The 14099-nt window shown below is 45.4% G+C and overlaps 1 protein-coding gene across 1 annotated transcript in view; it reads left to right on the top strand.

Moving 5' to 3' along the window:
- The window catches only part of PLSCR5 (phospholipid scramblase family member 5), a 284029-nt gene that overhangs the window by 233966 nt on the left and 35964 nt on the right, over nucleotides 1–14099 (top strand). The window contains exon 6 of the mRNA XM_086944892.1: nucleotides 10395–10556. Coding sequence (XP_086801018.1) covers nucleotides 10395–10556 — 162 coding nt within the window. The remainder of the gene's footprint in view (nucleotides 1–10394; nucleotides 10557–14099) is intronic.

Raw genomic sequence — 14099 nt, 5'->3', positions numbered from 1 at the left:
CTTGCTATTATCCTGACTCACCGAATGGAACATGGTCCATCTAATAATCTTTTTGCCCTGATGAAGTTCCTATAAAAAGAACAAAACACGTTGGCTGTTGTCCTGTGTTTTTATGCGAAGAAGAATAAAGAAATTTGAAAAAGACAATACTGGCTGATTTGTGACTCCATCCCTAGTGCTGCCTCCACCTCTTCTTGAAACAGTATGCATTTCTAACCTCATTTTGCAATTCTGTAAGCAAGTATTGAGTTGCAAAAGGGTTTGGTACATACTAAAAGGCAGTTTAATGGTTGCAAATTCTTTGGCTTAGCAAATTGTAGGGTTTGCAAACACTATATGGAACATCTGACATTACATGAAAGAAGTGACACTGCCACAACAGGGATGCAGAGTACATTGCCAGGACGGGCTGACACAGCAATATACAGGGGAGTTAGTCGGAGACTTATTAAAAAGTTTGACTATATACCATTATGTAGAACACTTGGCTTGAAGAAGGCCTTGCTGAATGGTGGGGGCTGTCTGAATTTGGGACCCTACATAGACCTCTACTGTTGAGTAAGGTCTAATACCATATGCTATAAGACAGGGTGTTAGCCTAGGCTTGGGTACCTTGAAGAGGATGAGGAGTAGCAGGCATAAACAGTTGTTTTTTAAAGTATCTTTATTGGCATTTTGCAAATTTTGTAATACATTTTGTATATGGATGCAAAGCAATCTTAAATTAAAAAAATTCAATGGCAGCTACAATACAGACCTGAAATACATTTTCAAGCGTCCATATAAATGATCCAAAAGGAGAATCTGATTAATAATATACAGTCGTTGGACCCAGAGGGGTGTTGCGTAGCCCACATTCCAGCAGAAATCTGTCACCTCCAGATTTAAACCAGAGTCCTCAGTACCTACTTCACAATATTTTGAGCTCAATAATACACAGTTTGAGAGTACCCACCCACAAATCCGGGTAAACACAAAGAACCAAGTAACCCAACTTTAAACAAAAAAAGGAAAAGCAAAAAAAGACCTTATGCAGAGGTGGGAAACATATCTTAGACATCAGTACAAGCGTGTGGTGGAGACCCGATATAAAGAAAAGTCACAGAAGGAGGCAATAAGTACAGCACGCTGAAGGGGTCCACATCTGCAGGTAAATCTGCCTAATCGTGGACGCAGGTGGCCAGCAAGTAATCCCACATATATTATTTTGACAACAGGAAATGCTGACTCGCTAAACTCATCAAAGATGCAATAAGAGATGTAGTCTAAATCCCATCTGGTTGTCGAGCGGGCCTGAGTCTGTGTCTGAGTCCGTCTCACCCATCCCCTGCCCCTCAGGGTTCTCCCAGGTCGCCAGCACTTCCCTCCACTGGCCTGCAACGGGGAGCTTCCTCATACCTTTAGATTCCTCCCAGCTGAGTGCTCTACCTTCGGCCCCAGCCCGCAAAATGACATCTCTGTGCCAGGTCTCGAATTGTGGTCCTCTATTAGATTTCTATTCCATAGCAAGGCGGCCTTTTGCTAATCCCAGCGCCAGTTCTATGAGCCTATTCCCTACCTTGCGCTTTGGCGGCCTGGGAACAGACCCAGAATACACATCTGTAGTGTGAAAGATAATTCTCTGCCCAGCACCGCTGCTAGCTTACCAAGCACCGCCTCCCAAAAAGGCTGCAGAACTCCACAATCCCAGACCATATGGCCGAAGTCCGCATCCTGGTCGGAGCATCAGGGGCAGGAAGGAACCATCCCCCCCCCCATTTGTCACATTGAGATGATGTGGGGTCATATAAGCCATGGGCCTTATTTATGAAGGACTTGTGCCGCTGGTGCGTCACTTTTAACATGGGAAAAAGTGACGCACCAGTGGAGCAAGGCTTTCATAAATGAGGCCCCATAGGTGTGTAGTTAACTGTATATATTTAAGAAGTGAATTACAAGAGATTTTCTTGGGGAAGTACAAAACCCTCTGTCATTCCGTGTCCGTTAAAACCCTGCCCCCAGTCTCATGCCATTTGGCCCACAGCTGAACCAAGGGATGCGCAAATGCCTCCTGAAAGGCCAGGTAAAACCAGTTCACTAGATGCCCCACTGTCTTAAGCGTGAAAAAGGCATGGAGCACTGGGTGCGTCTCTGGCTCATTTCTACCAGCTCTCCAAAAGTATGAGTCAGGGCCTCGTAATGGAGGAATTGGCCCGGGGCAGAAGTACTGGGGGTTGCCATGTGGCAGACCCAGAAGAGGCAACATAGGGGTGTAACTAGCGGCCTGCCGTCCTCTGCCCTGGCATTTCTTCCATGCTTGAAAGGCTGTACGCTGCAGCAAAAACAGTATGGGGTGGCCGTTTTTGGTAACAGTAATGGTGACATTAATAAGCGAGGGCGGGAGTCCAGGAATGACAAGAACGAACCGTCCTTGTTTACCTCCTCCCTCCATTGTGCCAGCCACTGCAGTTGACCAGCCAACATGTAGTATTCGAAGTTCGGCACTCCCAACCCACACTCAGGAACGGGACGCTGCAACGTTGTAAGGGACACACTAGGGCATCCACCACCCAACACCAGATCCTGTAACAGAGCTTTCAGGGAGCAAAACCAACCACTTGGCATAAGGACCAGGAGATAGACGAAGTAGTACAACAAGGGTGGGAGCATAACTATTTTAGATAAGGAAACCCGGGACATTACCGGCAATTGTAAAGTACACCAAAAATGAACACACGCACGTAACGAACGCACCGCTCTACCAAGGTTACCTTCTTTTAAATCATCAAGTGATTGGAAAATATGTATACCAAGGTACTTGAACGTATTCTGGGCCCATACGATGTCAGCTATCATAGGTCCCAGTCTAGGGAGAGGGCCCGCCACCCAGAACAAATACGCCTTTGATCTGTTAACCCGCAGACCTGATAAGCCCGCAAAGTCGTCCAGTATTTACAAGGCCGTCGAGGTGCCCACTACGCCGTCCGACAAGAACAACAAAAGGTCATCTGCGTAGAAGGAAACATCATGTGTCCGCCCTCCAGAGTACAGTCCAATCCTATCGCCGCCCTGGTGAAGTCGCTCAGCAAGGGGCTCAATCGCCAGAGCGAAGAGGAGCGGAGAAGGAGGGCACCCCTGCTGAGTACCCCGAAATACTCAATACTCCCTGGATAATATTACACCTGTTTGTACCCTGGCAGTGGGTGCCGCATATAAAAGGTGCACCCAACGTATCCAGTCGTCGCCCAATCCCATACGCCACATCACCTCAACCAAGTATCCCCACCGTATTGAAAGCCTTTTCCAGGTTGACCAAAGGCATTGCGGCCTGGAGCTGAAGGGGGGCCTCGCCGTGAAAAAGAATGGAGTAGAGCCTACAAAGATTGTATATGTGTTACGGGCAGGGATAAACCCATTCTGATTTGGGTGTATTAACGCCCGCATATGCGGGACCAACCTACCGGCCAGCAGCTTTCACAGGATCTAAAAATCCAGATTAAGCATGGAGAGGGGCTGATAATCCTTGACCCCCGCCCTTGGCGATTTGATTTTCAGTAGGTGGATTACCAGGGCGCTCCGAGTGGTGCCAGGCAATTCCCCAGCCTCATAGGCGTCCGCGTACAACCGGACCAGATGTGGCACAAGGAGGTCAGAGAAATGCTGGTAAAATTCAGCCAGAAGGCTGTCCGGCCCAGGCGTCTTACAAGGTACCAACGCATGGATGGTTGCCTTAATTTCCTGCAGAGTTATAGGGTACCCTAATTCCTCCGGGTCCTCGTCTTCCAACACCCGAAGAGGCAATGGTTCCAATAACTCCCTCACCGCTGAACAAGGGGCCACCGTCGGGGACGCATAGAGGCATTCGTAAAATGTTAAGAAGGAGTCGTTAATCGCCTCAGGGCTATTCAATACCTCACCAGAATCCACTCCAAGCTGTGTGATGGAGAGCCACCCAGTTCAGGCTTAATTATCCTAGCCAAAAGACGGCATGCCTTCCCTTCCTTTCTCTGCATCCTATCGAAGTATTCGATGTAGTTGTAACAACGCAACCTCGAAAGGGCCTTATTATACTTTGCTCACACCTCCTGTAATGCCAAGCGGGCTGCGTCTCCTGTACCCTGGATGTTATCTAACCTGCGGATGCTCCCTTCTAGGTCAAGTAGTTCCTGACGGGGCTCCCTGTAAGCGCTGGTCGCCTGTCCCAGGCAGTGACCCCGAGCCACCACCTTGAATGCCTCCCATTCCACCCTGACAGACATTGCAGTATTGGTGTTAATATGTTTCTAAACGAGTATGCAGCGAGTTACAAAAAGGGTCGTCATCCAGCATTACCGGGTTAAGCCTCCAAGTAGGGACTGGGGGACACCGCCCTAAGGGTTGATGAGTCATTATTAATTGGCTATGATCCAATAGTATATGGCCCAGGTACTCTGTATTCGTAATGGTGCTATTAAAGGCAGGGGCACACAAGAACATAGCAAGTCGCGTATGCACTTTGTGCACTGATGAAAAGAATCAGAATTCCCTGCAGCTATCATGTTGCAGTCTCCAGCTGTCTTTGTGTCCCCAATGTGTGACCCAAGCGCAAAACCCCCGGCGAGTCAGAACTCCATAAGAGGGGGGTGTGACCTATCTGCAGCAATATCCGCAACACAATAAAGTCCCCCCAAGGACAAGATTGCCCTGCAGGCCACCTGCCAAGAAAGCAGAAAACGAATCCAAAAAGCCAACCTGGTCCTGGTTGGGAGCATAAATATTACCAAGGGTAACCTTGCGCCCCGCCAATCTACCAGTAACTAGAACATACCCCTCATCCAGGCAAGATCTCTCAACTGCAAAAGGGACCCCTGGCTTCGCCCAGATCAACACCCCCTTGGCAAAGGCTGAATAGGTATTCGCAAGAACCTGGCCCCTCCAACGTCATTTCAGTTTCCCAGCATTCTCACTGTTAAAGTGAGTTTCCTGCCAGAACGCTGTATGGATGTCCCTGTGCCGCAAGTAGGAGTAAATGCTGTGACATTTAGCCATGGACCCCATCCCCCTAATGATCCACATTAGGAAAAGTACAACACTCTGAGCCCCTGCCATTCCTGCTGGACCATACAGTGTAACATTCCTAAGAGCAGGCTCACCACCACACCCTCCCTTTGCACATTACGTCCCACCCCTCTGCAAAGATAACAGGTCATAAAAACAACAACAAAATGACCCATATGGTGGTCAACTCCCCTACCCCAGGGTAGTCCAACAACGGTCAGCCGCCCAAACATCCTGTGAACAGTACACACTAAGTGAGGCCTTAACCCAGTTCGGCAGTCTACGGGGGTTGGCTAGGCAAGGAAAAGCTAAAGAAAAAGAATGGGAACGCTCCTGCTAAGGAGAGCACACCAGCCCCTTCCGGCAGCAATGCAGCTTCTCTGCTTTCCCTCGAGCGGGCCACGTCCTCCTCCGGCACCGTTCGCACCTCAGTCATAGGTAGCCCCCCTTCAAAACAGGTTGCGGGGGCTCAATCGCCTGCTCGACCCAGGGAGCGACAGGACCCGGCCTGTAGGGATTTACGCAGCCGCCATAACCCGGGCTGTGTCCATGCACGTACGTGGTTGTCGAGCTGTCGTGCTAGTCGTCTGCGCCATCAAATCCCAAACCTCGTCACAAGATACCCCACGGCACTCAGGATCTCCAGGGACCACCAAAGTCTTGTGCCTCTGCCCCAGCTTCACAATCCCAGCGGATAAAAGGCCAGCTGGTGCGGAGCTCTCAACTCATCAGTCCGCCATGTTCCGCTGCCAAGCCATGCCCTCTCAGCAGGCATAAACTGTTGTATGTGATTTCATAGAAAAACTATTTCATGGAATACAATTATTAAGAGACCATTTCATTTAAATTGTATTATTGTTTATTTGAAATTTTGAGTATAAATGGCATTTACCTTTTGTTAAAACCACTTCATAGAATGTCTTTTTGGTCAAAAATGGCATTTGAATGCCTATAAGTGTAAATGCAATGGTTGCGAGTCCTGGGGCCCGATTGTGAGTTTGGCATAGCGGCGCTGGCACTGCGCCAAACCTGTGCATGGACCGCCGGCCGTATTATGAGTGGTAAAAGTACAACTTGTAATACGGTCGGCGGTCCTTTGGCCTTTCCCACAGCGGCGCATAGAAAACAGGCACCACAATGGAACCGGCAAAAAAGTTCCCTCATTGCATGTAAGGTGACGTGCGTGCCGTGCTGGAACTGGGGGAAATACAGACAGGTGGGCACATATTTTGTCCCCATGAATGCATCCCCATGGCAGGGGGGACATGGGGGCCTTGTAGGGCCCTGTTTGTTCCTACACCAACAGCCTTTTCGGGGCAGGGCTCGGGTGTGAGAAGGCTGATTGTCCAGGAACTCAAAATATGCTGAGCAGGATTGCTCAGCATAATGCGTTGTGGTGCTCCTGCACCACCCCCAGTAAAACAGCTGTTCCCTGGTGGAGCTGGCAGTCCACCACTGATGCAATTTACAAAGTTGTAATCAGCAAAACAGTAGACTGCCACTCCTGCGACACCGTGAGTCTGGCCGTTGCAAGACCGCCAGATTCGTAATCAGGCACTTACTTTGAGAAACAGTTTTGTCAGAGTTATTTATTTTAGTGCTTTATTTCATTATTTCATATTTATATTTTTTACACTAATAAACAAGTACTTCGGATCATTTCAATTTGCTCACCCATTACCAGCCATAAACACCATCCATTGCAGACCCCTCAAAACCCCTGAGCACTATTTATCTCCCCCCCTAAAATTTGGGGTGGGTGATGAATTACGATCCGCTGTCAGTGTTTGTGGAGTTTTGCCTATTCTGCATAATCCAGCACAAATCAGCTAACTGCTGCATGGTGGAGTTTTTCTTTGCACGCATCTCACTAACGTTAAGTTGGAGAGCATAAATTGGCATCCGTTAGTGCAATTTTCAGGCACTAGGACGACACCCGGTGAGATTTTCTCAAAACAGGTGGTCAAAGTCTCGCAGGCATTGGTGACTAAAAGCAGTGAGAAACCTGTCGCTCTAGTAGAAAATCTACCCTCTGGCACTGTGTGATACTGTTTCCACTGATTTTGCAGCATGGAACAAGCTTCTGGTGCTAAAGTTACTGCAATGTGCTCATTCTGCCTACTCTCAGTACTCTGCGGACTCTCGCTGGATTTTTATGTAACTGTGGAATTCCGCACAGTCAAACTCCGTGAGTTCCACCCACCCATACCTAAAACTCCTCACCAGATCTAAACTACACTCATCCCTAAAGCCCAAAAGCCCTTTTTACCACAGAAATCCACCATCTGTGAGCCACATCACTCACTACCCCTAAGTCCACCTATTTTTGAACATTAACAACCCCTTTCTATGCCTAATCCCCACCCTCTCTATACTCCTTAAAACACCTCAGCACACACAAACTTCACCCATCCCTGAATCCTAAAAACCCTCACCGCCCTCAAACCCCAGCCATCCATGTCCCTATTAGAACTCCTGATCACCCAATCTACTCACCCCTGAAGACCACCTTTTTACATCTAAACTCCACCCATCCCTAAATCCTTGAAACCCCTCACCCCCCTAAACTCCACCCCATCCTGATCCCTAAAAACACTTCACCACTATGACTCTACCGATAATTATCTCTTAAAAATCCTCACCAGCATTAAACTCCTCCCATCCATGAACCCTACAATCCCTCCAAACCCTTTTACTCCACACATCCCTGAATCCTAAAAAAAACACACACCTAAACACCACTCATCCGTGAACCTTAGAAACCGCTCACTACCCATTCACCCCACCGATATCTAAATACTAAAAACCCCTTTCCATGCCCAAACGCTAATTATTCCTGACCCTAAAAACCCCTTATCAATCTAAACTTTGCCCAACCCTGAACACAAAAATTCCACAGTAGTCCTAAATTCGACCCAAGTTTAATGTCATTTTGGATTTTTCTTCAACTTACCTTTTCTTTAAAGACATTTTTTACTTTCCAATGTTTTGCATTTTCTTAATAATGGTTTTCCATTATTTGGTTTCCTAAAATGTGACTTCTCAGTTTTCGTTTTCCATTAATTCATACACATCTGGCATAAATACCTGGTTATTTTTGCAACATAGTGGATTGTAGATAAGTAGCTGCCAACATTGGCGAGGTTTGTTAATGAACGTTCTGACTGACATCACAAACAGCACAAAAAAACTTGTGAATCCTAAGCCGGAATAACATTCCATTTTTGATAGCTGCTTATCAAAGATTGCATGTTATGCATGGGTAGCATCTATAACATGTTAAGTATTGGTCCTAACCATTGTGTGTCTTGTACGGGGCCCATCTATAAATATTATCGATCATACATTTCTTTCTTTTTGGTATAGGTAAAAAGAACAGTGCACTTTTTACAGATTCACGTACAGTGTATATGCATGCTCACAACCAGATTCACAACAAAATGTATCCTGAAACTCAAACAACTCAACATATATACACGCGGATTGCACACAGAGGCCAATAGATATTTTGGCACCCAGGAGAAAAAACACCCTGAACCACTATTGCACTCATATACAGTCAAGCACAGATGTGAATGTTTACACATATAATATAATCATCTTAAAATCCATGGGCAGAGCAAACAGTTGTGGACATATTTATGTCTATGCACACGCATGACCATACACACATACAGACATACATACATGAAGGATCTAATAATGGTCAAGAGAATTGCAAGCACATTTGTCGGCCAATGTCTTCATTCATACACCAAGTCGCCAAAATGAACAAGCTCCAGTAACTTTACCGATACCAACAACCATTTGCATATATGCAGCACAAATAGAGGGACAAATTCAAAGAGAAAATATGCTTCCAGGCACAAAGACCACAGCTTACATGCCTACAGTCACACAGGCATGCATAGGTTGATGGGGGAATGAATGATTGTGAGTGAATGATTATTGGATGGACAAGTGTAAGAGACTACATGGATTACTAAATAAGCACACACGAGTGGATGGATACATGGATGCTTAGATCGATGGTTTTGGAGAATGGGTGGATGGAAGGATGAGTGTATGGGTTAATCGATGAACAAGTATGTACAAATGGGTGGAGGTGTAGACAAAATGAGAAATGAAGCACATGTATGATTATAATAAAGGCTACTTCTTTCATTCCCCCCTGCTCTCTTTCATCAAGATACCCTTTCATAATTCTATGAACTCATTCATTCATCCACCCACTCACCCAATCATGCACTCACCAATACTTCCTTCAGTACATCCACTCACTCTCATGAATTCCTCCTCCCATTGATGCATTTTGCAGACTGATGGTAAGTCTGAAACACTTCATGTGCAATACTGCCTTCCAAGATTGTGACAGTGGGCGCTATAGGACATTGTCTCAGTTACCCTTGTGACAACAGCACTTCCCCAACTCCACCAGCAGCAAAATGTCCTAGGTGTCCAGACTCACTTTCCCAGAATCAGTTCACCCTTCTTCCCCTTCACCAGCATTCCAAATACAGAGAAGGTGATTGACTCGGGTCATAGCAGTAGGATTGGTTCAGTATCTCATGCCAAAGACAATGGCAGTAAGGTATGGACACTGGGGCAAAATGAGTCTGAGGCAGAACATGGCTCAAGTGCAGACTTTAGCAAATTATCACAGTTTTAAGCTCCTGTTTGTCTGCTTCATTTTCATGTTTTTACCATAACGCAGGGTTGTAATACTCTTCTCAGTGAAGAAGTGGAAGACACACTCCTTATGTTCCAGTTTGTGAAGGCGAATAAGCATAGACACCAGAATACAACTTTTATTTTCTAGAAGTGGTGTAAGCTTGTATTTTCTTTTCATCAAGTTCACAGTGAGTGTGTTTCCTGGATGTGCACCTTCCTCTCTGACAGTGCCTGAGGAAAGTTGAATAGCCTCACAGTCTGATCTGTGGGACATTGTGTCATCACTACTCACCTATAATAATCTATTATAGGCAAGTAAAAAACGAATTGTCTTCGTACCTATGCGTTCTAATGTAGGAACACCCTATAATAAGAAAAGGAAATGCAGTAGTTCATGCATCCACTCACTGACAATGAACTTTCCTTTCAAAATGAATTGAACTGTGGACAAAATTAATGGTAACTCTATACCTATTCCCTCTGAAAATAAAGGAAAATTTAATTATAGAAGATCTTTATCAAAGACACCCAGTGGAATACTTCTTGCTTATGTTGTCTAAGTATGTCTGACTTCAATCCCAAATTTGTTTGTAAATTATTCATCATCATAATTTGTACTAGAATTGATGAAGTTTCTGTGCATAACTGAAAATATCCATTTATTGAATACAAAATAAGTGAACTGTATGCTGTTTTCTCTAATGCAGGTGAAAACATTGAATGAAAAGTCAACAATTGGCAAAATCTCAAAGTACTTTTCTGGATTTGTAAATGATGTTTTCACCAATGCAGACAACTTTGGGATCCAATTTCCTGTTGACTTGGATGTGAAAATAAAGTCAGTGATGATTGGCGCTTGTTTTCTTATTGTAAGTACACTCCACAAAAGAGAAAGTAGGTATTCTGCTATTTACAGTGTATAATTTATATGCCTGATAACATACTGTACTCTCTGGGGGCCACATATAGGGTAAACGAGTCATAACATATGGTACCAGGCTATATCAATCTACTTCTGGATATTGCCAAATAAGAGAGGATCCAGTCAGAATAGAGAAACTGTTAGGTCTATCGGCCTTCGGGTGGTCTTCCCTCAAACATTTTGCCTTCATCCCCACTATTTGGGCTGATCTCATTTTTGTTGATCTTATGTCTCTGTGCACTTTATGAACGCTTATCAGTGCTAAAGCGCTTCTGCTCTCTCCTCTAAACATGGTAGAATTGGCTAATACCCAATTGGCACATTTAAATTACTTGTTGGTATTTTCTTGTCTTAACTACTTAGTATCTGCAGCCTCCCTTGGGTCACATGGCGAGATGTGGCTGGCAGTTGGTCGTTGTGTATTGCTCCCAGACAGTGTGACAAAGTTAAAATAGGTGTTGCCAGGATGGGCAACTCTGACTTAACGATGGGGCGGAGCTGTACCCTACCTCACTTCCACATCACAAAGACCTTGCCTGAACACATTCACAAAGGGGTTTTCACTTGTCATTATTGTCCCCCAGACAGTCTGGGGCCAGGGCAAGGGGGCAAGGAGGAGGAGCATGCATGACATCTCAAGGAGGGTGTAAACCTCTAGAACCTTCTCATACTTCAAAGTGGGCACCAAGTATAAATTATGGACCTTCAGACCTAACTCTTCAGTACACATCTGGACCTGTGGAAGACTCAGAAGAAGTAGTGCTGTGCTGTTTTGCTGCAAGAAGGTCTGCCACTCTTGTGCCCTGCTGGGCTACTCTCCTGCTAGAGTGAGGACTGAACCTGCATCTTCGACCCAGGAACAAGAGTGTGACTCCAAAGGCTAGTTGGTTGGTCTCCTGAGCAGAGTCTTAGTGACAGGACAGGCTCCAACAACATTAAACCCAACACTTGGAACCTTCCAGCTGTGAGTCCTGCACTCCAAAGTGGTGCCCTTCCAGTGCTGACCCCTCGGAAGTGGGCCTGGAGGTGCTCTGCCAACCATCTGTAGTCTGACGCAGCATGATGCATCACAAGACTCTGCATCTAAAATGCTGCAAAGCACATCCCCATTGCAGAATTTCACATCACTGCCCTGCAGCTCTTTGGAACCAGAGATGCATGACACATCTTCATGCAAGGACTTGCATTGCCCACTGCAGCTCATCGGAACTGCATCTGCGCAATGCCTCTCCAAGCAAGGACAAGGACATCGTATCACACACTGCAGTTCATTGGAACCACCGCTGCATGACACATCTCCATGCAAGGACTTTGCATCACAATTATAGCTCCCTGTAACAACCACTGTGCATCACATCTCCATGCCAGGACCTCACAACGCTTCTCTCTCCAACCAAGTACTTTATTCAGCCGCCCTAACTTGGTCCCTGTAGCCAGCTTTGGCTCCATTGTAGTTGGCCGGAACCTGTGACTTTGACCTGGCACGACCACACAACTGCAGTTGGCGCATGTGTTTTTTGGTGCTATTTCTACCTAAATCTTTAAAATTGGATTTCTCCTGTTCCACTGACTTGATTTTTGTTGTTTGTTGTTTTGGTCTTAAATGATTTATTACACTTTATTCTATTTGTCTGAAATGGTGTGGGATTTGTTTAGTGTTGTGTTTCACTTTATTACTGTTTTGAATTGCTGCATACATACTTTGAACATTTCCTATAAGTTAAGCCTGACAGCTTGGTGCCAAGCCACCAGATGGTTGAGCACAGGTTAATTTGGGGTTTGCTTGTGACTTCATATTGACAAGTATTGAAGTTGCTGCTTGAGTAGGGTTTTACCCCTCAACCAGTAACCAAACTTCTTACAGAAACTATTATCCTCTTTGAAAGCTGTTTCCATTTGAAAGGAACCCGGAATGGTCAAATTGAGAGGTTGTAGCCAGGCACAAAAACATATCTAGAGCTCAGACACCACTGTTCTCACAATTCACCTACTACTTGGAGTCATACTTGAAAAGTAAGATAATTAAGCAGTCCCTAATGAACGGTAAAATTCACAAAGTACAGGTCATTAAAATGAAGCACTGAGGCAGGTTCTGTTCTGTTATAAATTTGCAAAGGTCCCATCTTTCTAAGGGGCTAGTCTCCGATGGCGTACCATCAAAGATGCTACAAACTTATTCCACTCACATTAGTGCAAACACCTGGAAGGTCACATCGTTAATCTCCACAATTCATGCCCTCTACATTGATGTGCTGTCAACATTTGGAAACTATACAACATAGGCAATATCCAGATTGGTGGGGAAACAAGAGTTTTTGCCTGAAGTGGGAGAAAGAGTTGAATAGCAAATCTCTATCCTTGTAATTTTTCACTGACACTTATCCCATGTGAAAAGTTGGCAAGTAAAAGTGTGCCCAAAGTTGGGAAAACTGGATAAATTGGTGCACATACACTAACATTTTGATGTGTATGCCTATTTTTTAGAAATGGGGATCTCTGGTTGGCTAAAGCTTGCACCGAAGCGAGGCAGAGACCACCACTCTAGTTAGGGCTTGTGAGTTGCACACCAAAGATAACCCCTGCTCACCCCCTTGGTAGCTTGGCACGAGCAGCTAGGCTTATCTCAGTGCCGATGTGTAAAGCATTTGCACTACACACACAGTAACAACATACTAGGCACACCACAAAAGGAACTCCACACAAGGTTATATATACAAATAGCCTTTGTATTATCATAAAACACATTAGATGGTAATAACACAATATTCACGGTGCCAACTGCCGCAGCCAATATTTGCAGGGGATTATTTACACAGGACAGGGCCACGTGGGCCACTGTCAGGATTGTCACTTGGTAAAAATAGTAAAAGTAAGAATATATCAGGAACTTAGAACACAGCCAGTAATCACTGGCAGACACTTTACTCAGCGTCAACCTGTAACATAAATCATAACAAGAACAATGTCACATAAGGCGAGAACTGTACTCTGCGCCAACATCATAAGTCTAAATATAGTAGGCCACAATCTCCTAAACATAACTTGCATTAGGGAATAAACTTAATACCATAACCTGCAGTAGGCAATAAATCAAACCTAGACCTCAGTAGAGAATCACAATAAAACGTAAGACAGTAGGTAAAACCTAACAAGCATAAAAGCACATCTATAAGCATAAATCAAGGTGAATAACACATACTATAAACATTACATTTCCTAGCACCTATATAAATCACACTAGGGTCTGGCGCCCTACAAATCTAACAGTCCTCAAGGCCAACTGGCCATCTCTAAGGGGCTCAAATGCCCTAGGCCCACAGTCAGGGTGTGCTGCCAAATGCAGCGACACTCAAGGGTGCGCACTTGGGTCAAACCTAAACGTGGCAGCTGCTCACTACTTGCGGGCAGCTAGGAGACTCAAATGCAGGCCTAAACGTTGCAGCTGGCACTAAGTGCTGCGCAGCTGTGCAGGAAAAGATGGGGGCGAAGG

Source organism: Lissotriton vulgaris, chromosome 11 (assembly GCF_964263255.1).
Source record: "Lissotriton vulgaris chromosome 11, aLisVul1.2, whole genome shotgun sequence".
In the NCBI taxonomy this organism is placed as follows: domain Eukaryota; kingdom Metazoa; phylum Chordata; class Amphibia; order Caudata; family Salamandridae; genus Lissotriton; species Lissotriton vulgaris.
Note: the sequence above shows the minus strand (reverse complement) of the source record. Positions and strands in the feature narration are given on the sequence as shown.